Below are 26,667 nucleotides of genomic sequence, written 5' to 3' on the forward strand. Positions count from 1 at the left end.
GAAGGAGTTAAGCCTGTTGCAAATTGGCTAGAAAAATGAATGAGGCAAGTCAGGCAGCTCAGTTACAGGCTGCAAATGTAAGTAGAAGTAGTGGCAATAAAAGGTCTTAACATCTGAAAAAGTTAATAATGTGAATGCTAAGATTTTCAAGAAACAAATTTTTTTTTTATTGCAAAGGAGCAGGAATAAAGGAAAATTTGACGGTATTGGTATTGCTCAATAAATACAAAGGATACTTTTTGCTTTTCAACTTCTTAATTGACTTTCAATCCCCTTTCATAAAATTCTTAGTATCTTCCCTAGATCAGTTCATGCAGCATTCATGTCCGTATTCTCTGCCTTCACCACCCCACCTTTGTAAATCACAGCAGGCAAGAGAGCAGCTCAGCTGGGGACATTATGGCCTGATGCCTAAAACACCAGAGTAAAGATAAGAGATCTGAGTGCCATTCCTGACCAAGAGGGGCTTGCTCTTCTTCTGATTTGGGAAATGTTCATGAACTAGCTGTATTGGTTTTCTCATACTCAGATTTCTGTGCTAAGGTGTTTAATGAGGAATTGAATGTGGCAAAACCAGACACTGCTTCTGAAATCCCTCTGCTCATTCCTGGCTGACTATTCTTCTTGCTCTACCTGTGAGCATCCAGACATAAGTGATTCGTGACTTAACTACACTGAAACTCAGAAGGAAAGATGGGACTTTTCTATGTGTTATTTTACAACACAAAATGCACCTAAAATCTCAAGCCAGCTTATCTGGGCCCTACTCCTGTGGCTAGGACTGTGATGGAAAGGGCACGGTTCTCACCACAGTGGGCAGCTCAGCCTGTTTCAGCAAATCCAGGACCAAGCACAGTGGCTTGGTGAGGGCAGACATTTAAGGCTGTGGTGCTGGTCCCACCTGAAGGATGCTCAGGGCTGTAGAAAGCAAGGAGGGAACAGGTACAGTCCACCCTCCATGGTGGGACTTGGTAGCAGTGAGAAGTATTTACCTGGTCTATGGAGACCATTGGATCCTGATTACAACTAAAGAAACCCAACCCCTATGGACCCCCAGGGGACAAATTTGAGCACGGCTGTTAGATGCCAGGTTCCTGCTTAGCACTAATGCACCGTCTCAACTCACCTTCCCCTGGGTAGCTTCACCCAGCTGGATGCTGAGGCCAGAAGGAAGAAGGCTGGGAATCAGAGAGGGAAATTCAATCAGAGCAGGGTTTCCAAATCCCCTAGGTTCCCTTGGAAATCTCAGCTCAGCACCCTGCCTGCCGGTGTCTAACAAGCCCCTCAAGAAAAAAGATATCAAACCCCAGGATTTATTATTAATCAGTCCAGCTTCTTAACACCTTCTCCTGTGACCTTGGTTGCTAGGAAGTTTGTGTCAATACACAAAAAGTGAAGTATTAATAGAAAGAAAGAGCAGCTGTAAGAGCTCTGCATGGAACGGCATGGCCAGTGCAGGGGCTGCCCTTGCAGGACATGCCAGCCTGTGAAGTCTTCCAGGCTGCATGTCTACTAACGAACCAACCTTGCAGGGCCCTTTTCCTGCTTCTGCAGTCATGCCCATGCTATTAAACTCAAAACCAACCTCAAAAACTCGGTCACTGCTTCCATACTGCTCATTGGGAGCAGGCACCAGCCGTACTGATTCCTGAACCACTCCTAGGAATTGTTTGGGCTAATATGAGCTGGTTTCAGTCAAAACAATGCAGGTGATCATGTTTGCAATTTGTGATCCATGGAGATGCAATGCCCAAGCCCTTGATCCTTTTATTTCACTCACAGATTTATCCACAAAGTCTGAGGCATAGGTTGGCCTGTAGGCAGTGCTGAAATCCTCTTCAGAGACTTTCCAAGCCTGGGAGCTTTGCTCCAGATCCTCAGTATTTGCAGAAGTCCTGATTTGCTTTCAGCAGGAGGTTGATGCTGTGAGTGGATAACCCATCTCCTCTTGGGCATACACGGTTTGCAATTTGCTTGGGGAGATGACAAATGCCATAGGTAAGGACTGGAAGAGGACACTAACTACAGACAATACCAAGCTGGAAAGCACAGACCTTTCTCCAAGACCTGTGACTGGCCTGAGTCCCTAAGTTCAAGCACTTTCAGGTTGTTCCAGTATGTGTCCAGTATGGCATACCTCGCGTTGGATGGGAGGCTGCTTATTGACAGCCGTGTCCAAGAAGAACACGATGCTGCTGGTCCAAGCATGAGCCCCATTAGGCTTGCTTTTCCCTAGGGTGTTTTATGTTCTATTTACAGGTGTGGGTGCAGGAATTGTGAGTGCAGGCAGCATTCCCACATCGCTCCCTCGTGACAACGTCTGACTGTTTGGTGAGGAGCAGGCAGGAAAGGCTGGTGCCCTTGGTGTGGGGTGGTGCATGCACCAGCAGGACTGGGAGGGAAGAGGGGAATTCCCAAGCTGCTGCAGACAAAGTTGCTAAACTTCACTTTACCCCACATTATCCTCCCCTCAGCTGTTCAGCTGGGAGATGCCACGTGGTGTTCAACAACTGCTGCGTTCCCCTCGCGAGGTGGCTGCCGTGTGACGGCTGGGGGGAGTGCGAGGGGAGCCCTCGCTTGGCTCCTGCAAAGCTCTTCTTCCATCCCAGAAATGCTTCAAGTCCTGGGGAAACATACCATCTCCCACGCTGCTACCCTTTGAGAGCACCTGCCCTGCAAAAGACCTCACGGGCACCGCGCTGCCGTCCCCCATTTTACACGCAGATGACCTGAAGATGAAGCTGTTTGGCCAAAAAATCATGTGTTAATAAGTGAAAGAGCTGGGAATAGGTCCTACATCTCTTTTTCCTGTGCTCTGTCTGCTTGATTGTGGCCTTTCGCTCAAGCACAGGGGCTTAACAGACACCGGTCCTGGACCTGTGTCAAAGCAGGGACAGCTTGGCCAGCCTTAAGTCGTGTTTCGAGTGGTAGACAGGTCTTCAACGGCTCCATACTTCCACCTAGTGACGAAGAGCTACTGCTCACACCTCCTGCTTTTCTCTCGGTCCTTTCTGGTTGCAATGCAGGAATGTTTCTCAGATTCCAGATGCTGAGCCTGCCCGTAAGGCTATTTCTACTCATACGCCTAAAATCTTCAGCCTCCAAATGAATAACTGCAAATAAACAAAACCAGATGGCCTGGGGTGATGTTTTTCAGCAGAACTTTCCTTCAGCAGGAAAACAATTGCTTGCACACATAGACAAACATGCACGTATTCATCAAACTGTACTGCTTTCCTCTTTGGTGGGTAATCATGCTTAAACGTGGTCATGAGCTTGTAGTGGGAGAGTATTTACAATTCACATAACAAGAATCCTGTGCGACTCAACAATTCGTCTCCTGATCTGAATTATAGGCCCGTGATTCTGGTTATTAAGGACAATGTTTTTCACCAGCTTCCCTCTTTCTTTTCATGTTTCAGCTCCTTCAGGGGGGTGGTTCCCTATGCAATGTCTTTACTAATCTGCAACTTTCTGCAATGAATAAACTCCTCATCCCAGTCAAATCCTTTGGATCTGTAAACCTTGGACATTTTGTTGAGTTTTTCCTATATAAAGCCTTTCCTTAGGATTGGATCACAAAATGCTATACAGAATGACAGGTGATAACTCATTTTTTTTGCTCATTATGATCTAGAGACTTTGAGTAACTGAATATGTTGAGAGCAGAAATGTCAGAGTCCTGAAGGTAGCAATCATAGGATGGTTTTGGTTGCAAGGGACCTTAAAGATCATCTAGTTCCAACTCCCCTGTGGGCAGGGACACCTTCCACTAGACCAGGTTGCTCAAAGCCCCATCCAACCTGGCCTTGAACACTTCCAGGGAGGGGGCATCCACAACTTCTCTGTTCCAGTCCCTCACCACCCTCACAGTGAAAAACTTCTTCCTTACATCTAATCTAAATCTGCCCTCTTTCAGATTAAAGACATTACCCCTTGTCCTATCACTACAGGCCCTTGTAAAAAGTCCCTCTCTGGCTTTCTTGTTGGCCCCCTTTAGGTACTGGCAGGCTGCAACAAGGTGTCCCCGGAGCCTTCTCTTCTCCAGGTTGAACAACCACAACTCTCTCAGCCTGTCTTCATAGGAGAGGTGCTCCAGCTCCTGGATCACCTTCATGACCCTCCTCTGGACCTGCTCCAACAGGTCCATGTCCAGTGAAGACTAAGGCAAAAAAGTCTTTAAGTACCTCAGACTTCTCCATGTCCCAGGTAACCAGGTCTCCTATTTCCTTCTGGAGAGGGCCCACATTTTCCCTAGTCTTCCTTTTATCACTGACATATCTATAGAAGCTTTTCTTGTTGCCCTTGATGTCCCTGGCCAGACTGAATTCTATCAGGGCTTTAGCTTTCCTAACCTGATTGCTGGCTGCTTGGACAATAAGCCTTAACGACCCTGATCAATCTCACCTGGGACCCCCATCCACATGCTGTCCATGGGTCAGGAGCCCTATTTAACCTCAGCTTTGGGCCTGCAGTCCCACCCTGAGCTGTGTTGTAGGAGCACTAGTCTTCAGTCCCGTGGCTAGTCCTGCTTTCTAGCTGGATGATGGGCCTGTGTTGTAGCTGAGTCTCTGGCTTTGTCTCCTCTTGCTCCTGAGGGAGGTCCCTGGAGGGACCCTGGACCTGGTCTGTCCCCTCATTTGGGCCTGTCAGTGGACCCTGTTACCAGCATCTGGCTTTGCTGTGTTCAAGTTATCATCTTTGAACTGTCTCTTCTTTGGTAATACTTTTTTGTTTGAGAATTCCCTCAGGTCTTCTCTTTCTTCTGACTATGTTTCCAGTGTCATTCCAGCTAAAAAGTAAACTGAGTGTAGGCTACCAAGCAGGGTAGGGTTAACTTTTGTTGGGTTCCTGTAATCATTGGCTTTATGCAGCTGAGACTCTGGGGCTTGGCCTAAGAATAGACCAAACACAACTGGTTCCACTGCTGGGCAGAGCTCCAGAACTTCCCTGAAGGCTGATTGCCCGTGACTTCGTGCCACTGTGTCTCTGAATTGAGGCCGAGGAAGAACAAGCAAACCTGTTTCACCTCCCTTTGGGGATGAGGTAAGAGCATGCATACATACTGCTGTTGTTTCACTGCTGCACAGTAACTCATTAAACTGTAGTTATGCTGTGGTGTCTGAGAACTTCCTCTGAATTTCAGTGGAAACTTCCATGAAGGCATCCATACCAATGCAGGGGCTCAGCGACCCATCATGTTTCTGGTGGCTCCACTGAAAACCAGCTGGTCTTCAAAGAGATGGGTGCAGAGGTGGGAGTAGGGATGATAGCCACACAGCTATTCGGTACCTGATGTAGGCTGAGCTGGGTCTTCCCTGCAGCCAGGGGAGGCACATGGTTCTCCGTGGGGTGAATGATAACGTTGTGTAAGTCCACTGCACTCTTTTCCACCGCTGGTTGCATAAGGACCTGCAGGGGTGTAGGTACTTGAGATGTAGTAAGGGGTTGGAAAGCCCTTTGGGCAGAATTCCTGCCAATGCAGAATGCCATGGAAAAATTGAATTAAGAGTATATGTGGAGACCTTGAAGTCCGCTTGCTGTGAAAGTCACTCCCAGATTGGATATCAGCATATCAAGAAGTAATTCCATCAGTTTTTCTGTCATGTTGTAGGGGGAAAAAAGAGGATAAAATGGATTCATTGTCCTCCTGTTGGAGGATCTAGTCATATACCAATGGAAGAACAATTCCAGGTTACTTCCATTATGGTCATTAAAGACTTGGAACAAAACAGTTAATAGCAGCAAGTAGCTTAGGTTAATAATTAAGCAAGCCCAATGGATGGCTCTGAGCTGTCTGTGACAGGCACTGAGCCTTTTGAGAAACTAGTCTGGTGGGTTTCAGCACACTGTGACTCAGTTACCCATGCAGGGACTGAACAGAGTGCCTAACACCACCTCAGACTGAAAATTGCAGTAGAGCTGGCGTCAAAGGGATGGAGCAGTTATGCTGGTATCGAAACCTCTGCACTTTGCTCATTGTAGGAATGGAAGAAGAACAAATTGAATAAGGTAAGTAATACCAGAAGAAGTCCTAATGAGAACGATAAAAGTAAACCTAAATGATCTTCTATGTACCTTCTTTGAAATGCAATGTTACCATGCATCAGGGTTCTGGACTCTGACCCTTACAAACTGCGGTTATGTTAAAATGTGCAAGAAATATAGGGAGAGTAGGTACAGTAGGTCTTCTGGTACAATAAGCAATAGAAGCTTAAAAGTTGGCTTTATGGGAACAGTGTGTTTGCTATAGTTATGGGGTAACTAAAGCTTCTGCCCAACTCTCACTTCTGAGAGTGTTGCTCTCCTGTTGCATCTTTTCTAGGGTGCTAATGCACACTTCTTCCAGTGTGCAGCCCTGCTCTTACCCAGAAGTTCTGAGGAGAGTTTTTGTCTGAGATGTCATGACCATGATGTATAGGATTTGCGTGATCTTAAAACCATGCTCATGGTAATAACAATAGCGGAGGAAGCATGTGGAAAACAATATCAGCTTTGCTTGTAAGGTTTACCTTTCCTAGAGGACCAACCAGCAGACTTGGTTTGTTGAATACCCACTGTGGATGCACTGCATCCCACTCCAATCTTGCAAAAAAGCGCCTGCTCTAAGGGAGGGAGAAGTGCTTTAAAGGCTGCACAGTATCTCCTTCAGTGTCCATTTTAGACCAGGAGTGCACTTTTGAAGCAAGTCTTCTCATCTCGGGATAAGGTGATTTGTTTCAGACCACAGAACTCTCCCAGTGAACAGATGTCAATCCTTCTGGATTAATTCAAAGAAAGATATGCACCAGACAACACTCCAGCCATTAATGGATGTTCAGCCCTTGGGACTAGGCTAGATCTAGTGCTGTGTGTTACACCCCTAAATGCTTGCAGTGTGGGCGTTGGGTCTTCAGCACCGGTTGTTTTGCTCTACAGATCTGCTTCTGTTGGGTTGTGCAACAAATGTGGATGTGGCTATATTCTGGATTTTGTCCTCTTCTGCCATTATCAGCAAAAGCTTCGCTGCCCAGTCCTGAGGAGTTATTTCTGTTCTCCATTCATTCCCTCCCTTTCCCATGAGGTCAGTGTATTGCTATCAAAAATATCCTAATTACCAGATCAGTACTGGGGGTCCCCAAGTGCTTGGAGAATGCTGCTTCTCTGACCTTTCACCAACTGCCTTGAAACTCCTTACTGCATTATCTGGCAAAGGCCAGACAGAAGGAAATAAGAGCAGAGAAGCAAGTTCCCTTCCCTCCACTTTCCTCTTAAGTAAAGAATGTGCAATGCCCCAACAAAATCCAGCACCCTTGGACGCAAGTTGACCACATCTTCTAATCAGTGTTCAAGAGCACTTTGTGCCTATAGACAGCAGAGCATTTCTCTGCATGTGTCAGTCCTTTTAAAAATGACTTAAAGCATCCAGTATTCTGAACCTCTGTAGCAGTAGCAAAGAACCAGCCCCCCCCCCTTTTTTTTTTCTTTGAATAATGTTGTTTTCTTTAATGTAGCTGACAGTCAACTCGATTGGCTTCATTGTGATGGTTCTTACGGACATTTACAGAAGCCAGCAAAGCAGACAGTGCTCTGGACAGTTGTTTAGGCTTTCTCAGGTGACCTGACAGGCACTCACCGATGTACAAGAGGGCTTGAATCAGTGCAGCGTATATATTGAATGAAGCGAGACCACTACGTGGAAGAACACATGAGCTCTTTGCACCATTGTCCTGTGGTGGAACTGGGCCTTAAGAGAATTGAGGTCTTTTTTTTTGTCCTTTTCTCAATAACTGACTGGTGGAGAAGGAATGTGAAAGGCTGTCTGCCTTTGCATCATTTTGTTCTTCTGCGTGGGGGACATGGATTATCCCTTTGAGAATTACTGATTATAAAGTGCCTTATACAGTGATTGTGAATTTTGGCCTTTAAGTCTGTCGCGGTTTAAGCCCAGCCAGCAACTAAGCACCTCGCAGCTGCTCACTCATTCCCCCACCACCACCCAGGAGAGAATTGGAGAAAAAAAAAGTGAAACTTGTAGGTTGAGATAAGAACAGTTTAATAGAACAAAAAAGAAGAAACTAATAATGATAACAAAATGACAATAATAATAATAATAAAAGGATTGGAATATGCAAGTGATGCACAATGCAATTGCTCACCACTTGCTGACTGATACCCAGTTAGTTCCTGAGGGGTGATTCCCCCCAGCCTGACTCCCCCCAGTTTATATACTGGGTGTGATGTCATGTGGTATGGAATACCCCATTGGCTAGTTTAGGTCAGCTGCCCTGGCTGTGTTGCCTCCCAACTTGTTGTGCCCCTCCAGCCTTCTTGCTGGCTGGGCATGAGAAGCTGAAAAATCCTTGACTTTAGGCTAAACATTACTTAGCAACAACTGAAAACATCAGTGTGTTATCAACATTCTTCTCATACCAAACTCAAAAACACAGCACTGTACCAGCTACTAGGAAGACAATTAACTCTGTCCCAGCCGAAATCAGGACAAGGTCCTACCATGACAACAATCTAAAATCTTAAATTAGCTTCTTACTGTATGATTTTATATTTGTTTGGGGCTTTTGTGGTCTGAGCTGAGTTTTAACAACAAAGAGATGTTATTGGTAAGGGGAACAGTCTCTGTGCTCACTAGTGAGAATTTGAGGTTCTTGCTCATTTAAAAATGTGGCTAAATAAATTGACCCATGGTTATTTCCATACCAGTACAAAACCCAGAGTGAAGGCAGTAGAAGTTGATGGTCTATATTTTTAAATGTTAGAACAGTTCCTGACATGGACCTTATAAAGGGAATGTGTGATATGTCTGGCTATGATAGCAAGTAAGACCAAGGAACCTCCTAGTCTACAAGGACTCAAATGTTTATTTGCTTAAATTATGAGAACAGTTCACAGCTGTTGTGGTCAAGTCTACCAGTGCTCTTCCAAACAGTTCCTAGGCACACCTGAGGAGCTAGGATGGGCCACTCCCAGTTTGGGGCTAGCTGTGTAAGGTTAAAGAGCTTCAGAATATAGCCAGGTCCTGCCATTTGGCTTTGGAGCTGGAGAATGACCGTGGCACGATTTAGTTGAATGTAATAAATGCAACGATTTTGCATAAAGCAGCACAGAGCTAGGAGAGTTTAACACCATTGGCTCTAAATCCTGTAACTGCTTTCACCAATTCACCTGTGCCTAATGCTTAATCAGAGTCAGTCTCTTGAAACACGGCCCCAGTGGGGGGAAAAGCTCATCCTGAGCTTGGCTGGAAAGTGGTCTGCTCAGAGGAGCATATGATCTATAAAGGTCTGTTGGGTGGGAGGAAAAAGAGTATGGTTCGCAACACAGTGATCCTTTATACTGTGTGAGAGGTGAATCAGTGTTTTCTCTGTGATTCCACATAGCAGTCCATCTTGGCTGCTCTAACACAGACCATTGCTCCCACAGGTTTGCGGTGTGAAGACGGACTACAGATGGAGTTTGTTTTAGGCTCCAGGGAAGGTCCTAAGGTCCCAAGCCATGATCCTGGAGCCAGACTCTTGTGAAATCCCCATCCAAAGTTCAAGATGAACCCTTGGACATCATCCTTTCTGAGTGCTGAGCTGATACTCTTTGCAGGTGGGTGATAGAGAGGTGTTGTCTCCAGCTACACTGGTCATACAACACCAGTAAAATCCAGTGCCACTGGGGTGGATACAGACTGACTGCAAGTGAGACATGGAGAAGCATCTCTAAAAGGTGTTGAATATTATGGGATATTGACTATAGCATACTAGACATTGTCTACCCTTATCAGTGGCTTTTCATGGCATCATTTCCATAGCCAGTGGAGATTTCTAGATTCATTGTTAATTTTCCCTGTTCTAGCTTGGTTCATCTCAGGCTTGTTTTCATTCACTTGATGATAGTCATATCACTGTTTGCATGTTTATATTAAAAGATCGTGATGCAAGAGTGTCCAATATTTGGCTTCAGTGATCAATACTCGTGTTCGGTGAGATTGCATTCATGCGCAGCTAAGAAGTTGGAAATCTCCCAAAATGCTAAACAGGAAACTGGATATTACTGTAAAAGGACTTCTGGAAAATTCTGATCATTGGCTACAAAAAAAAGAAGCCAGCCACTGGTTCATCTCTATTAGCTTCAGAGGATGAGAGTCCCCAAAATAAATCTTAAATTACCTTAAGAATTTGGTGCCCTTCTGAAAGGCATTGCGTAGCAAGCTACAGATGACAATTTCACGAAGCAGGAGTTTGTTTCCAGGCCTGTGTTTCTTTCCTAAGGACTTTGGCAAGAAAAAGCTGGACAGGCTGTCTTGGAGCCAGAAAAGGATATATTTTGTGGGCAGCCCTAAGTCTGGGAGAATGTACAGAAGTCAGTAAACACATTTCCTTCAGAGCTGGAGGAATAAACATGAGGTTTATCACCTTTATTTTAATTCTTGAGGAGGACAGGAGGCTCAGATTATAGCTTGGTTCATCAAGTCCTGAAGGTATCAAACTCCTCTGAGAGGATGCAGGACTATTACATAGGGAAGACAGTTGGGGAAAAAAGGATGAGCAATACCACTAATGTGGATGCCTGAGAAGGAGAAATGAGGTGAAGAGTAGGATCACAGGAGGACAGCTGTCGGACTACTATGTCTCGTCCTGAATGAGATCTTTTAGATGTTTGCATTACACTTCAACCTGATGTAGCTGGGTTGTTTTTGCAGTGACAGCCACGGGATTGCTCATTAAGCCCCGAGAGGGCAGTGTCGCTGGAGGAACGTGGATTACTATTACTCTGGATGGTGAGTTTTAAACTCTTACGAAGCACACAACAAAGTGAATCACAGAGAATCAGCTCCATTCTGAGATTTGTGGTTGGAGTGACAAACCCTAAGCAACAGAGCCATGGGCTGTGGCACCCACAGCATGAAATCTACTTGAAATTATTACTTCATAAGCTATTGATGATGGTTGCTTAAGTTCCTTCTAAGCAAAAAAAAAAAAAAAAAAAAAATCAGATTTTTACCTCATTTTTGAAGACATAGGGCTGGAAATTTCTCTGCCACCTTTTTTTGAAGAAAACCTGAAAATCTCCTCTGTTCATAGGTCCTGTGGTGCTGAAGCTTTATAAACACTAATGATAAACGCAAGACCTGAGTAAAAAACACAGAAATTGATATGCCATGCTCATTTGGGCCCCCAAACAGCTGTACAAAGCTAGGCCTGATTTTCCACAGCCCTGAATATTGATTCACTGGGAAGTGAGTTGGTTTCTGAGCCAGCTGTACGTTTGGTTTGGCTGCTCAAGTTCTGACACTGATTTATAACTATGATGAATGGTATTAGTCTTATTGGTCTGAATTTTGTGCATTCCCATAGAGATGATGAAATGGAGGGAAGAAAGGAAGCTCAGGTCTTCAAGGGAGATGTTTCCCCAACAGCACTGTGTGGCAGGCAGAGACAGTCACAGCTGGGAATTCACATTTTGAGCACAGACCTTTTTTTTGGAGGGGAGAACAGACAGCCAGGCCTTTGGGCAAGGGGAAAAACCTTCCTGGGACCGGGAGGAAAAGTACAGTTTGGTGCAAATTGAGAAACCACTGATGTCATTTAAAGTGAGTCTGTGGGCTGGGAACCACCATTGAAGGTTGTGAGCAAAGGGAGAGTTGTTTGTAGCTGCCTTCACTTCTAGTTGTATTTGATTATGTTACAAAAGTTAAGCATGCCAGTTTATGTTCAGATAAAGCTTGACTTTCTGAAGATTAAAAGTCTTTGATCCTTTGGGCAGCTCACTCTAAAGAAATGGACTAAGCAGATCCATCTTATAGCACAGGCCAACCTGATGTCCTGTCAGCAAAACTATGCAAGACATCAGGCAATTCAAACTCCCAATAACTCATTCTTCACAGTAGAATACATGTAGGAGAGACCAAATACTGTATTAGAGGCAAAAAATATCCATACAGCTGGTGGGATGAACTTGGTCTTAATATGTGTAGTGGTTTTGGCTGGGATAGAGTTAATTTTCTTTGTAATAGCTGGTATGGGGCTGTGTTTTGGATTTGTGCTGAAAACAGTGTTGATAACACAGGGATGTTTTAGTTACTGCTGAGCACTGCTTACACAGCATTGTTTTCATTTGCATCTCTTGTCTTTCTTGGGCTCGATTTTCCACTGTCTTCATTATTTTTTTATCTCTTTTACAATTATTATTATTTCATTTTAATTATTAAACTGTTTTTATCTCAACCCACGAGTTTACTCATTTTTACCCTTCCGATTCTTTCCCCCATACCACCGGAGGGGGAGTAAGTGAGCGGCTGCGTGGTGCTTAGTTGCCAGCTGGGGTTAAACCACAACAGTATGAAATTACACAAACATGTTTTAAAAAAGCCTGATTAAGGGCTCTAAGCATTGCTGCTAAAAAGAAGCTGGGCTGCACATTGAAAAATATTTGACCTGTGTGACTGAATGCAAGTGATCCTGTCCTCATGGAGCTCTTCTCGTTGACTTTGATTACTTAGGCTCAACATCCTACCAGCTAGAATGTGTCTCTTCAGCCAGCGCGTCCCACCTGGAGGTGTTCCTGGTGAATCCAGACCTGCCCAGGTTGCCATGTGATGTCTCTCCTCTGTATTTTGACCTACCCTCTGTAAGATGCAGAACAAGGTATGATCCATGACTATAGTGCGGGTGAGACCTTTCCTTTTGTCTGGCAGGATTCTCCTTTTCTTGCAGTGTCTGTACAGGCAGTTTGTGAGTTTAAGGAATTCCTATGGCTGCTACTGTGGCTACACCTGAGCACCTCCCAAGCTGTGTTTCATTTGTCCTTGCTTCAACTTATTGAAGCACTAGGCTAGCTAGCATGAGAGTCAGTGAGGCATCTTGTAGAGGCTGGGCTTGGATCCTCAAAGACTTGTAGATATCTAATTCTTAGATGCAGAACTCCCAAGAAAACCTTGGGGGTGGATTTTACCAGCCTTTGGTGTCCTGCCCAAGATCATAGAGGTTACAAGTAGAGAGGGAAATAAATATGATTTCAAGCACCATCTGGGCAATCTAAGGTCCCTCCTTTCCATCCTGTCATAACTTTAAAGAAGATTGTTTGACTGGAAGACTAGGGATGTCTCAAGAGGCTGTAAGCGTGACCCTAATGGGGCTCTTCCATCTCTTGCTGCTATGATTTGGCTGGGAGTTAAATCTGCTGAATGCTGTGCTGAGAAACCATGTGCATTAAGGATGCAGCATTAATTTATAAACCAAGATCAAGATGCCCTGTAGATCCAGGCAGCCCTGGGTTATTTTAATACTAATGAACAACAATTATTATCTGAGCATGTCTAATGAGCATGTCTCTGTTTTGCATTAACGTACAATTTGGATAGAGTTTTGATGTAGTCCTATCACCTTCTGCACTTAACTGTAATTTCTTGCTGTGCCTCCACATTTCTTTTAAATTGTAGTTTTAGAGTATGAGTTCATACGTGCAAAGTTTGGGTTCACAGTGTAAATTTGCTTTGCTCTATTGAAGCCTCGGTGGATCCGCTAAGAATGGAGACCCTGCGAAGGACCTGGCATTTCCTAAAAAATAAGCCAAATCAGTATAAAAATAATATAACACATTTTCTTCCACCTAGGTCTTCACCCCAGGAGGGTTTGTACTATGTGGAGGTAACCTTTAAAGGATGTGTGATTAACAACCTGACTGAGGCGGAGAAAGAAAACTATACTTTTAAGGTAACCACCAAGTATAGAAGTGATGATAAAGAATTCAAGGTCTCAGAGGGAGTCAAACTTCATAGTATCACACGGAATGTGTTGAAATATTATCTCTCATATTCTGTGTGTCTGATTGCATGTCAGGACGAGAAGTTAGGATGCTCCTTCTTAAAAGTAGGTGCATTGAGGTACTTATCAGTCTGACACTGGATAGATTAGGTGACTTAAGTTTTTCCTGAATCAAAAGTCTGGGTCCAAGTTAGTTTGTCTCTGCACTTAAGCCACACAGCCAGAAGACCCTATGGTGTCAGAAGACCCTCTGCTGGCTTCTTCTGGTGTTACTGTCCAAGCTGCAGGGTGGCAGCTAACAGTCTGCACTGACAGGTAACCGTGGACAAGCACACTTCCCATGGACACAGCTGGTTCCAGGAAAGGACATCTCTTCAGGTCTAGGACATCTCTCCACACCTAAGATGAGCAAGATTTGGAAAGCTCAAACCTCAGTTGTGATTTCATATCTGTTGCTCAGTCATTTTGAGAGCTCATTACTCCCGCCCAGACCAGTATTTTCCCTTTGGCTCTCAATGTCAAAGCACATTGTCTCAGGAGGTCGTTGGGTATGGCGATATTAGACCAGTTAATGATGATGGTGTCAGGATCTCTTGCAGAGCAGAATCCTCAACCATGGCTGTGTGCTTCGGAATGACGCCTGGTGTGTTCAGAAGGCACGTCCCACCTCTGTGCTAACTTTGAGTATCGAGCAAGAAAGCCCAGCGTTTTCAGTAAATTGCACATTAAAGCCGAAGAGTCGTTGGGTGGTTCAGCTAGCTTAGAGAGTTGATGAAAAATCACCAGGGGATGCTGTTAATGAGGCACATTCCGAGCTAAATAAAACACAATGTGTCTCTTTGTTTTGGGACTGGGACCTGGGAGCTATGCGTATTAAAAATTAATTTTGCCTTCACATTAGATTGAAAAAGCCTGCTGCAGGCAGCAACAAGTCTGAACAGCTCAGAAGACTTGTGTCAGCTAGAGGCCCTAGCTTTCATGCTGGTTTTGGCTTCTTTCTCCGCATCAGCTTCAGCCCAGAGTATGGCATGATGTTGCCTTTGCTTCTTAGAAGCAGCCGTCACTGGAAGGAGTTTGTGGCTACTCATTTGTTTTTAACATGACCATAAGGAGGAGGGAAGGCAAAGACTGAGCTTTGAAAGGGAATGGGGTTCAAGGAAAGCTCAGAAAAAAACCCCAGCTTATGCAATGGTGTCTTTGATTTGATTCAGCAAATGAGCTTTTTATGCTATTTACTGGGCTGACAGCAGCATCCATAAGTGCAAGTGAGGACAGGACAGGGCTCAAAGAGAAGGTGGGGAAGATGTGCATGTCCAGAGAAAGGCAGCGAAGCTGGTGAAGGGTCTAGAGCACAAGGAGGAGCGGCTGAAGGAACTGGGGTTGTTTAGCCTGGAGAAAAGGAGGCTGAGGAGAGATCTGATCACTCTGTACAACTACATGCAAGGAGGTTGTAGTGAGGTGGGGGTCGGTCCCTTCTCCCAGGTAACAAGTGACAAGATGAGAAGAAACAGCCTCAGGTTGCACCAGGTGAGGTTTAGTTTGGATATTAGAAAAAAAAATTTTTCACCAAAAGGGTTGCCAACCATTAGAACAGGCTGCCCAAGGAAGTGGTGGAGTCACCATCCCTGGATGTATTTAAAAGACGTGTAGATGTGGTGCTTAGGGACATGGTAAAGTGTTAGGTTTACGGTTGGGCTCAATGATCTTAAAGGTCTTTTCCAACCTGAAGAATTCTACTATTTTAAATAGCAGGTTCCAAGTTATTTTATTTACTCATATAGCTATAGTCCAGGAAGAGCCCGCCTTCCCCTTCCATAACTCTCCTTGTGGCTTTCCCAAGATATCCAGCTCTTTTTTTTATTGCCTGTCCAGGTACATTCCCACTGACACCAGACCACACTGTCTCAGCTACATCAGCTTGTTACAAGATGATATGCAGCTAACCCAGCACTGGATAATACCGAGTGTGCTGGAGACAACTCCTTATCCATAGCAGGAATTGTTTAAATACTTCCAAAAGGTTTCCACTGCCTTTTTATTTCCTTTAGTCCTGGGATCCAGATGCTCGATTTGGACACAAGGCACTTTTTATCTGCTGAAGCTGTCTGTTTATTTGTCCTGTTTGGTTTACCATCTTCCAGGGAGGGACAGGGACATTTACGGAAAATACTGGTTCCGTGTGAGTTAACAGCATGTGGAGGACCATGTGTGCCTCTGGCCGCTTGACAGATGAGTAGCGCTCCCACACACAATGCCATTTGAATAGGATTGGTATCAGCTTAAGCAAAAAATTTCTAAAGTAATTTTGGTTAAAAAGTCTCACAGATTTTTAGAGTCAACTGGAGAAAAGGGGCAAAAGGGCTGCTCTACTTCTTGAAAATGCAGCCAAATCATGTGCCGCATCAGGTATCTGTGTGTCTCAGCTACTTTGGGAGGCTGATGATGACCTTCCACTTGGAAAGGGTCCCTGTATGTTCCCCATCTTCCGAGAGGCTTGCTTCAAAGCACAATCCCTATGTTCCTTCTTGGACTCTGTTTAAGTAAATAATAGTACCCTGTAGCAGATTTCCAGTATTTCCTTGCTGTTCCCTCAGAGGCCAAGGTAGCGCTTTCCCAAAAATTGGTGTATTATACTGAATTAAGATGGGCCGATACAAGCATTTTCTTTGCTACACTGCTTTAGGGTACCCAACAAGCTTGCCAAAGGCTAGCTGAAGTATTTCACTTCTGTGATGTAGAAATAGTTTTTAAGAGTATATTATTGGGAAGAAAAATGGTGCCATAATGCAAGATAAAATGGAGGTCTCAATTTCATATAAAGCATGGCTTAGAAATTTTATAGTGTATTAAACCGTATCTTCTGGAATTAACTTAAGTCAGGGCAGACAATTTGGGCACAAAAGGGGATGTAAAAATAGTAGTAAGCCATACTCTGAGTGCAGAGGGGGCAAGAAGGGGATATTTGTACTTCCTTCTCAGAGCAGGACTCTGCTTCAAAGATCAAATCTCAAGTGTGAGTCTCTGAAATGCAGTTGCCAACTGTGTTGTGAGCAATGCATAATCAGATCTTGTTGGACTGCTGCGAAAATGACTGCCGTTTAACTACAAATTTCTCTTTGCAGTTCTCTGCTGCGCAGACACCTGTGGTTTATCAAATTAGTCCACCATCTGGCATCCCAGGTACGGGACCTTTCTTTAAGCTGGAGCCCACTTTAATTATTATTTGATGTCCCATACTGTCTTTCTCCTCATGAGGGATCTGTCTTGCTGGGGACTAAAATGGGCATCTCCAGAAATTAATGTCCAAGCTCATGCTGAACAGGAAAATGGGTTTGCATGAGGGGAGAGAGTCTACAGCACTGGGTACAAGAGAAGTGTGTAAAGCACGGTGACCAGGTTATTTGGTACTTGGTTTCTGCTGCCCGACTCTGCCTGAGTAGGGAGATGTTGTTCAGCAGATGCATAGGTCTAACCAGTCTCAACTCTTGAGTCATCTGACCTATATATTTAGTAATAGATTTAAGAAGAATTAGCTATTAGTTGATGACATTGTAATGCCATACAGACCTCTTGGTTAATGGGGCTTTAAAGTTACATGAGAAGACAGTCACTGGTTTTGGTTTGAACAGACTGGTGTATGGAAGTCTTTCCCCCCCATTTCTATTCTGTTTGTATTTGTAGGCTTCTTTAGAGAAAATTGAAATGCTGATTTCCAAAGTCAAGATTAATCAAAGCATTTAGGTCTCTCAAGAGTGCAGAGAGATGCCTGGATGATTAGATCACATAGATGCTCCTAAATCTAAGTCCATCCCTCATTTCCAATTATTTTTAGGTTGCAGTTCAGCTCCAGATTCTCACGCCTTACTTTAGGGTGCCTGTATGGAGGTTTCTATGGGTTAGCTGGATGTTTGACCTCCTGGTGTAGTCAGTGAAGACCATGAGAGCAACACTAAGTGTTTAGTGCTATTTGAGATGTCCTGGAGCATGAAAGACCTGCATGGAGCAGGTAGATATGACACAGAACCAAGAAGATTCCTTCCCTTCTGGAGCTACAGTGGAAGGATACAGTGCCTCAAACAATTTAAGACACCTTAAGACACCAAGCTGTCACCCCGTGTGGTCAAGGGAGTGTTGGGAGTGATTCAGTTGGCCACATGTATGCTGAGGTCCTTCTTTAGACCTTGACCCTGTCTAGTGTACAAATGATGTCATTTTGGTTGCCTCATGAGGTTCTACAGTGGAATTTGGTTATAATGTGGGGTTTAGTTAACAAAAGAGTTGAGGAAAATGTCTTCTCAGTACAAATACTAGAGATCTGCTAAAAAATCAGGAATTGACTTTTTTGTGTGAAACAAAGACGTGTGTTTTGGGAAAAGTGAATTAAGTGCAAAGTCACCTTCAACTATGGCAGAGGCTGAGAGTAGCCATCAATGCAACCAGTTAGGCACCTCTCTGCAAAATTTGCAAACACCAAGAACTTCTTTTGTTTGGCTCACAAAATCTGCAAATAAATTCTCTGCTTTTAAAAGACTCCCTTCAATTTCCATTTCCTTTTAAACAGGAAATTTAATAGAGATTTATGGGAAGACAATTACTGGAAGATACGAGACCCTGGACTTCAACGTGGATTATATTGATGGGTAATTATAGATAGGCTGCTATCTGACCCAGTCCCTGTAAATTGGCATTTCTTCCATCAGCCTCCTTGACAGCAATAAATTGCAACCAGTTGGCCCAGAATTGCCATTTACTTCCTTTGTGGTTTATTGCAGCTCATGAGTTGGGCTCCAGCAAACTTTGTTAATCTAATTGCAACTGGTCCATTAAGCTAGTTGGTTTGTTTACTGGCAGCACAGTCAATCACAGCTCAGTGTGAATTGTACTGTAATTGCGTCTGGTTGCTGTAGATTTTATTTTGGCTAGTAAATTAAAATTTAACTAATTAAAATAATGTCAGAGTCTAAAAGTTAAATAAATTTTCCCTTCCATTTGCATTTTTAGAAAAACTATTAATTTGAAACAGATGCTCTGGTGAGGCAGAAGACAAAGCAGTATTTTGAGACAAAAGGCTTTGTTGTTCACTGCTTTAAACCCTCTCTGGTCACTTCCTTGTTCTCAGGAAAGGTTTGATTTTTATTTTCTGCTGCTTCTATGGTTACATGCAACAGAGCAAAGCAGGTAGACTTTAGAAATTTACTTCAGGCCAGCAGCACTTTAAGCACAGTGAATCCAAAATGAGCATGAATGCTGACCTGTCATCTGTCATATTTATTTCCATATATATGGAAGTGTTCTCGGATACTACTGAGTTATTTACCTTACACTTGTGCCAACGGTAGTGAAGGAATAAGCCCGCTTGAGTATTTTAAAGATAAACTAGTAATCTATAGTTACTGTGCTGGCATTTTAAGGATCATTTCAGCAGCCAGGGAAGGTGTGTGTTCTCAGTAGTGAGAACTTTTAACTGCAGCAGCAGATATTTGACCACTAGATGCTTTTTAACTACTTCTCGGGCTGAATGGAAATGTCCCTTGCTAAGGAACTAAATTGTCTGCTAGCATGAAGGAAAGTCCAGTGCAGATCCCTGCCATACCAGCTGCACCCGTTTATCAGCCCTACATTTTTTTCACTGGATGCATATTAGTGTCCTTTGTTTGATATTAATTATTGTTTTACCTGCCTCTAGTGGAACTATGAAACCTTTGATCAGTGGGAAGAAAGGCTGCTCTGTCTGACTGCAGGTTGGATGTGCCTGCATGCTCGATTGCTAGATTACTCATTTACAGCTTAACCTCACTATCACTAAAAAGGAAATGGCCTCAAAGTCTTAGCATACCAGACAGGTTCACATTGTAGCTTCACATGAATACTTTGCCCATTTTTGGTGTGTTCGTAAATATGTACCAGGTGGGGACTTGGACTTGAGCAGTCTGTCACTCAGTCATGCTGATTCAGGATTTGGAGCAAAAAAGAGAATGGTTTTTATACTTTCCTGTGTGTTCTGCATGCTTTCTGTGCATTGTATGGGATGCAATGGTCCAGGGATGCTGAACCAAACATTTCACAGCACTGAATTTTTTTTTATTCATCCCTAAAAGGAAAGGCATCTCAATATCAGCAAGCTGTATTAATAAAAGCAAACTCTTTTCTTAAAACCTCATAAAACTAGACTCTGAAGCATAGGTCACAGTTTGCATTACAGGTTTTAATTACATATTTTCCTTAATTGCCTCTTAATTCTCAGAATCATTGCCACCTTTTGCTTATTATGCTAATTACTGTGAATTCATTGCTCCCACCTGATTTCTCCTCTCCTGTGGAAGTTGTCTCTTGCCATATCGGTTCTTTAAGGTGGGAATACTTGGATTTGCTATTAGGAGCTTGGATGATTCCCAGCAGAGGTTGTTTGTAGTGTCTTTCCTCAGTGAAATAAAGAAAAGCCTGAGCTGCACCTTGAAGCAGTATGGCTGTATGAGCTGCCTGCTTCTTCTGGGAGGTGAGGGTGAGTATGGTCCTCCTGGGCCTCGGACTACCAACCCTTCACTACAGGGAGGAGGCATCAGGTTGTTCAGAGCTAGCTGTCTCAGAGATGGTCCTGCCACAATCTTTACAGAGGTCCAGTTCCTGCAGCATTTGGGGAACATACTTTGCAGGCTAAGATATGAGAGATTAGGGTTTGTCCAGTTTTCTAGGAGGTTAATGCATGCTAGATACAAGTGTGGGGTAATTCCTGTCCCATTTGAAAATATTGGCTGCTGATTTTAACAAGATCAGGATTTCATTCCTGAAACTTTGTTGTATCATAATGCATCTTTCTTGGTTTTTTTTTTTGCCTAGACCAGCTATCCTTACGGCAGAAGGAGATGGATGGACCAGTCTCTGCTCTTTTGCTGACAGGCGAGCTGGAAGCATGTCAGTTCTTGGCTTACTTTTGGTTTGTGTTGGTACCAGGGCTCAGCACAACTTGTGCACAAAAGATTTTCTTGGCTTTTGGAGAAGCTCTTCTGCTTCAGCTTAAGATGGAGAGAGCCCATGGGGAGTTGACCATATGGTCCGTGACGGGGGTGGATGAGGGTTGCTGGCTCTCTGTGGCTCTAGCCATAACCAGGCAGGGCCAGGGGCTGTTCTCTGGCCCAGGGATGATATGCTATGCCCTGGCCACATCTACTTTATTCAATTCTTTAGACTCCAAAACAAGGTAGCCATTTCCAAGCTGCTTATTGACCCTGGGCAATGCATTGTCTTCAGTCATACATTGGCACTGATTTGAAAGGTAGATTAGCTGACCTGAGCCTAAACTGAGCAAGCAGAGCTCTAAAAATTTAACAGCATAGGCAGATAAGCTCTGGTGCCTGGTCCCTGGCACTGTTCATTTATTGGTAGTAATGTATCCCTGTCTTCTGTAAGTTGTAGAAGATGCTTTAGGCTGCTGGCTTTTGCACCCTGCTGAATTACAGAAAAAGCCATGGGCTCTGCAGCAGCGTTTCTTTTATGACTGATGTACTTCTCACAGTGCCTGTGAGCCCTGGAGAAGAGGGAGGCTGCTTTTTCAGGGAACCAGGGGAAAAACTTGCTCCTGCAGAAGTCAGTGCTAAGGCTCCTGGGGTCCTCAGTGGGCCCTCTTATTGCACTGTAAAATTCCTCCTGGCTCCCAGGAGGGGAGACTTAAATGTAAATGTGAGTTGATGATGGGACTTGTATCATTCCATGGCTCCAGAAGGCTGATGTAATGCCAGCATATCTGGTTTAATTGCTACCTGCTCCTTCTTACAGATTAGGGACATGCAGAGGAGCAAGTAGGGGGGAAACACTTTTGTCCTCCTATTCACCCTCACCCTGTGCCCAGATTTGTCTCTGCTCAGCTTTTATTTCAAGTAGGGGTTTAGAAGGTCACCAACAGGTTCAGCTTCTGGAAACAAGGGTAAAGGGGCCAAGCTGGAGCACTATGTGTTGCTGGGAGGCATCCTCCTAAGCTGCTGAACTCTTGATCATCAGTGGGGACATGGGTTGTTCTTCTCCCATCTCGCCTGTTTCTCTCCCTTGTTTCTAAGGGGAGCAAGCGTGACTAGCTTAGATGTATAAGTCCACGTCTTTTCTTGGTTAGATGATTCTCATTGTATTTTGTGCTTTTTGCTCCCAAGGCTCAGCAAAGTCCTTTGTCTCTCCACAGCTACCCTATTCATGTAGAAGATGGACTGGGGACCCTGCAGTGCCGGGTGGAAGGCAACCACATAGGTTGGTGAAAAGGGGGAAAAATCATGGGTTTCCATCGTTTCTGCAATTCCAGAGGGTAGAGGGAGGGTGTCAATTATGAGTTCCTGCTCTGCCTCCAAAGTTAGGAACGTGGCTCAGGGCTGAGTCCACAAAACCTGCTTCAGATCAAGGCTTACCAGTCTTCAACATAGTCACTGCCGTGACTTGCATACTCTGCACAGCCCTGGAGAAATGGAAGTGCAGTGCTCAAGTGAAACCATGACATGATGTGGACATTGTTGACAGCAACAATGCGATTTGGGGTTGTTGCTCAGTTTACTACTTTTACTTTAATCCTTTTTGTATGTGATGCACATTCCCTTTACTACTTCATTAGAGGAATAAATTGGGTGCTCCCTTCTATTCAAGGTCTCTCAGGTAGCAGGTTGGATTCCTTTCATTTTTCCTTGCTTCCAAGCACTCTGAAGAAACTTCTAATTTCTTTTGGAGGCTTTGAGCAGCAAGCTGCCTGCTTGGGAAAGATGATCTGAGTTACACATATAAAATAGAAATTCATATCTACCTCTCATGTAGACACTGATGGTGCAATACAATATCCTGAGCTTTTGAGATATCCTGGGCTATCTAGGAGCTCTTCAGGGGGGTGTCAGAGATAATGGAGGTCTTGAAGGAGGTCTGCACCTTCCTAGCATGGCAAGTGAGGTCAGATAGGATCCACAGGGTCTAAGATGACATGAAGCACTTATGCTTAGGCAACCAAATCCTGCTCCTGAGATTCAGCTTGCAGGTTCAGATATGTAACTGTACATATCTACAGTATAGTGTCTACCTATGATCTAAGGCTCTAAGCTCCCTAAGCTGATATTTGGTTCAGTTCCTGTACACACACACTGCTGAAATCAACACAGTTATACAGTTGTAAGGAAAATGTAAGGAAGAGGAGAATCAGGCCCAGGACACCTGGACAAGGTTTGGTAGGATGCACTCTTCATGGAGCCTTCCATGCTTCTGCCATAAAGCATATTACTTTTCTCTCCTCCAGGGTCCCACAATGTTAGCTTCTCAGTCTTTAACAAAGGAAAGTGAGTAAAAGAATCTTCTTCTGTCTTTTTCTGTGGTTTTGCATGGGGACACAGCTGCATTTGAGTCCAGGATAAGTGCATGATGTTTTTACCGAATCTTGTGTTTCATTGCTTAGAAATGAGGTTTTGCTATCTTGGGAAGACAATCTTCAGACTGGGAATGAAAAGGGAGAATGTTCCTCCCCCAAAGCATGTCTCCTTTGGGGTTTTAATACTTTAGCTTCAGTGCCCAATGCACAAGTCATCTGTTAAGCCTAGCAGAATAAAATCCTTTCATCTCGCTTTTAACTCTTCATCCAAATGGAAAGAATTTAGCCATAAAAGGAGGTGAAAATGGTTTTGACAGTGTCAAAACCATACTTTACAATGGGCAGTATTTCTAATAAAGAGTTGCAGCCATGTAATGGAGTCTCTTGAATCAATGCCTCAATGTGCTGGTGAAAGGTGGTATTAGTTCTTGTAGAAATGTTCCACTGTTCCTCTGGAGAGCAAGTGTCTAGGTCTGCCAAAAGAAGCTCTAATTTAACTTAAATGACCAAGGATCTCTCAAGCATTTTCTCTTTTGCAGGTCAGCAGTAGACAAAGGTACTTGGCTCATCAGTGCCAAACAGGAGCTTTTCTTGTATCAAACGCATTCAGGTATTTCACTGAACCACCTCACTGACTACACCGTCTTTTGGCAGTTCCAGTGTGGTCCGAGACAAGACCTCTCACTGTCGTTCTTCCCAAGGACATAATCCTGTTATATCCTCATTTTGGATGTGTCACTCCCCTGGTATGGGCTTGACTATACAAAAATCAAAATCAAGAAGACCAGATTTATGTGCTGAGGCTGGGTATGCTGCCATGGGCTATATCCTACATCCTCAGTGAGTTAGTGTTCCTCCCAGTTCATATTTGAACTCTGTTTTGGACAGCCTAACCTGAGACAGTCAACCAGAGAACAGCAGTATGGCAAGGTTCTGGATAATGTTGCTTTATCGTTGTTCCTTTTCCTGTCAGATCAGTTGTAGAATTGAGTTGTTGCATCTAGGGAAACCTTTCCCCCTTAAATCACACTGTATTTGGTATGGTTGAGATTTTAGAAATGCAGACCTGAGGATTAGATAGAACCCACATCAGCTACAAGGAGGAGATGATGTTCAGCCACTCCAAGAATTGAGTTCTGGATAAATGGTGAATGGTTACACCACCATTTGTTTTAAAAAATATATATAATTAAGGTACATTAACAATAATAACCTCCCTGTGATGTTTCCAGTTATGTTGTAGACAGCAGGCAATAAAATCCTGAGCACCCTCTCAAGATTATGGTCATGGGCAAATAGCATCCACGATTCAGCAAGGCCGTATGCCTGACAGCCAAAGCAGAAGTAGGGGATGAGGGACTGCAGAGCACTGGGCAGCCTTTGACCTTAGTCAGAGGTTGCATAAAGCTGAAAGACCACTTGGTTCACCTGCACAGGTCCCCAGCAAGGTCCCATCAATTTTTTTTGCCATTAAGCTGGCTGAAATTAATGTAATGAATGCACTAGTTCCTTATGGACTGTAACTGAGAAGCTTGTTCGAGAGATAACAAAAGCTTTTTTTAAAAAAAAAAATGTAGCCAATACATGTCTGCATTTTGAATATTGTTTATAGCATACAGATTGTTTCACCTATAAATTCAAGCACTTTGTAAAGGAGGGTAATTTTATGTCCTTATTCACAAATTGAGGCACAGTAAAATGAAATAACCCTGCATGAAGTTGGCTATTGGCAGAGCACTGGCAGAAACAAGATCTGCCAGATCTATCCAGTGGACTGTGCTGTGCTAGCCAGTAGTCAGTATTGTAAAAGTAAAGTTTAAATACTAGATGAATTAACAAAAAAAATGCAGATACAGACCAAAGTACCTCATCTTTTTTATTAGTCTTTTTTTCAGAACTATACAAGTACAATTGCGTGGTTAAACTAGGACATTTAAGTGTGAAGTGAGTAAATCAAAGAGGAAAATAGGTTTTCAGTGTCGAAGGGTTTGACTGTAACAGAGATAAAATCCTGAAAGATTCTCATGGTCATGATGTGGACACTCATACGTCAGATGTTCAGCTCCATTTGTCCCTGAAGCCTAAGCGATGATTGGAAAGTGTGGTAACATCTAAACCTATAAGCTAAATTAAGAAACAAGTCAGAGAAGGTCAAAAGGATTAAAACAGTTTTAATTCCACCTTTGTTTTTTTGCAGAGCTCCTCAACAGCACAGAATATACCAGTTTGCAATCTGAACATGACAGATGCAGCCACTGCTAAGTAACAGTTCAAGCATTGCAGTGTTTCTCCTGTCATGTGGCCAAGTTATCCATGTTGTTCATTCCTGGTGTAATCCCAGCGGCTGCCAAAAACCCCGTGAAGGATCAGTGAGATGCTCATTTCATTCACAGGAGCCTGCTCTGGCTGGAAACCTTGCAAGTGCTCTGCTGGCTCTGGAAGAAATAGCACTGGGATTAACCTTTCCAACGCTTGTTTTCAGATTCCTCTTTTCCTTCCTCTGCAGAGATAGCCTCTGTGTTCCCAGCTGGTGGGAGTCTCGGAGGAGGCACCGATGTCACTGTCACTGGGGATTTCTTTGAGGAACCAGTGCAGGTCACTGCTGCAGGTGAGAGGAGAAATGTGTTAAATGTTTGGCAGTTTGGTGGTTGGTTTTTTTTTCAATACAGAGGTCATGGCCCTGACCACAAAACCCAACTGATGTTGATGGATACCAGTGCAGGAGTTGTAGGACTCACCATCAGGAAGGTCCGGTTATTCTGACTGTGGGCATGAACAGTTTTGCTTGATTGATAGTACAAGCTGAGGCTTTTACCAAAGTGTTGACCCTTTTTGGAAACCAGATGGGCTCATGCTGCAGCTCACCTGTGTTTCCAAGTCTCACCCAGCACATTTGTCTCCTTTTCCTGCTGCCAGGTGTCCCCTGTAAAGTCAAGCACGTCTCTCCCCAGAAAATCAGATGCACCACTGAGCCTGTCGGCATGGGCAGGAGGCTTGGTGCCCCCCAGCCAGGTACGGTATTCAAATAACTGAAGGTCCAAACAAGCAAACACACATGGAATCAAGAAACAGGGCTTTCCAAAATGCTGTCTGCTTCAATGTCAAGCCAGTTTCTCCTAGGTTTGATAGGAGGAGGGCCGCAAAAACAATCAGAGGGTTGGAACACCTCTCCTATGAGGAAAAGTTGAGAGAGTTGGGGTTGTTCAGCCTGGAGAAGAGAAGGCTCCGGGCAGACCTTATTGCGGCCTGCCAGTACCTAAAGTGGCTTATAAGAAAGATGGGAACAGGCTTTTTAGTAGGGCCTGTAGCGATAGGACCAAGGGATAATGGGTTTAAACTAAAAGAGGGTAGAATCAGACTAGATGTAAGGAAGAAATTTTTTACACTGAGGGTGGTGAGACACTGGCCCAGGTTGCCCAGAGAGGTGGTCGATGCCCCACCCCCAAAAACATTCAGGGTCAGGTTGGATGGGGCTCTGAGCAACCTGATCTGGCTGAAGATGTCCCTGCTCATGGCAGGGGGTTGGACGAGATGACCTTTAAATGTCCCTTCCCACCCAAACAGTTCTATGATTCTATAGCAAGGAAAGGC

At 44.0% G+C, this 26,667-nt stretch overlaps 1 protein-coding gene across 1 annotated transcript in view; it reads left to right on the top strand.

The window, feature by feature from the left end:
* Window positions 1–9,427: 9,427 nt before the first annotated feature.
* The window catches only part of PKHD1 (PKHD1 ciliary IPT domain containing fibrocystin/polyductin), a 261,269-nt gene continuing 244,029 nt past the window's right edge, over window positions 9,428–26,667 (top strand). The window contains exons 1-12 of the mRNA XM_069805584.1: window positions 9,428–9,591; window positions 10,688–10,765; window positions 12,488–12,632; window positions 13,601–13,700; window positions 16,874–16,931; window positions 18,313–18,391; window positions 20,589–20,663; window positions 21,922–21,986; window positions 23,008–23,047; window positions 23,616–23,686; window positions 25,583–25,684; window positions 25,993–26,088. Of these exons, the coding sequence (XP_069661685.1) occupies window positions 9,540–9,591; window positions 10,688–10,765; window positions 12,488–12,632; window positions 13,601–13,700; window positions 16,874–16,931; window positions 18,313–18,391; window positions 20,589–20,663; window positions 21,922–21,986; window positions 23,008–23,047; window positions 23,616–23,686; window positions 25,583–25,684; window positions 25,993–26,088 (961 nt within the window). The 5' untranslated portion in view covers window positions 9,428–9,539. The remainder of the gene's footprint in view (window positions 9,592–10,687; window positions 10,766–12,487; window positions 12,633–13,600; window positions 13,701–16,873; window positions 16,932–18,312; window positions 18,392–20,588; window positions 20,664–21,921; window positions 21,987–23,007; window positions 23,048–23,615; window positions 23,687–25,582; window positions 25,685–25,992; window positions 26,089–26,667) is intronic.

This window comes from Haliaeetus albicilla, chromosome 18 (assembly GCF_947461875.1).
Source record: "Haliaeetus albicilla chromosome 18, bHalAlb1.1, whole genome shotgun sequence".
NCBI lineage: Eukaryota > Metazoa > Chordata > Aves > Accipitriformes > Accipitridae > Haliaeetus > Haliaeetus albicilla.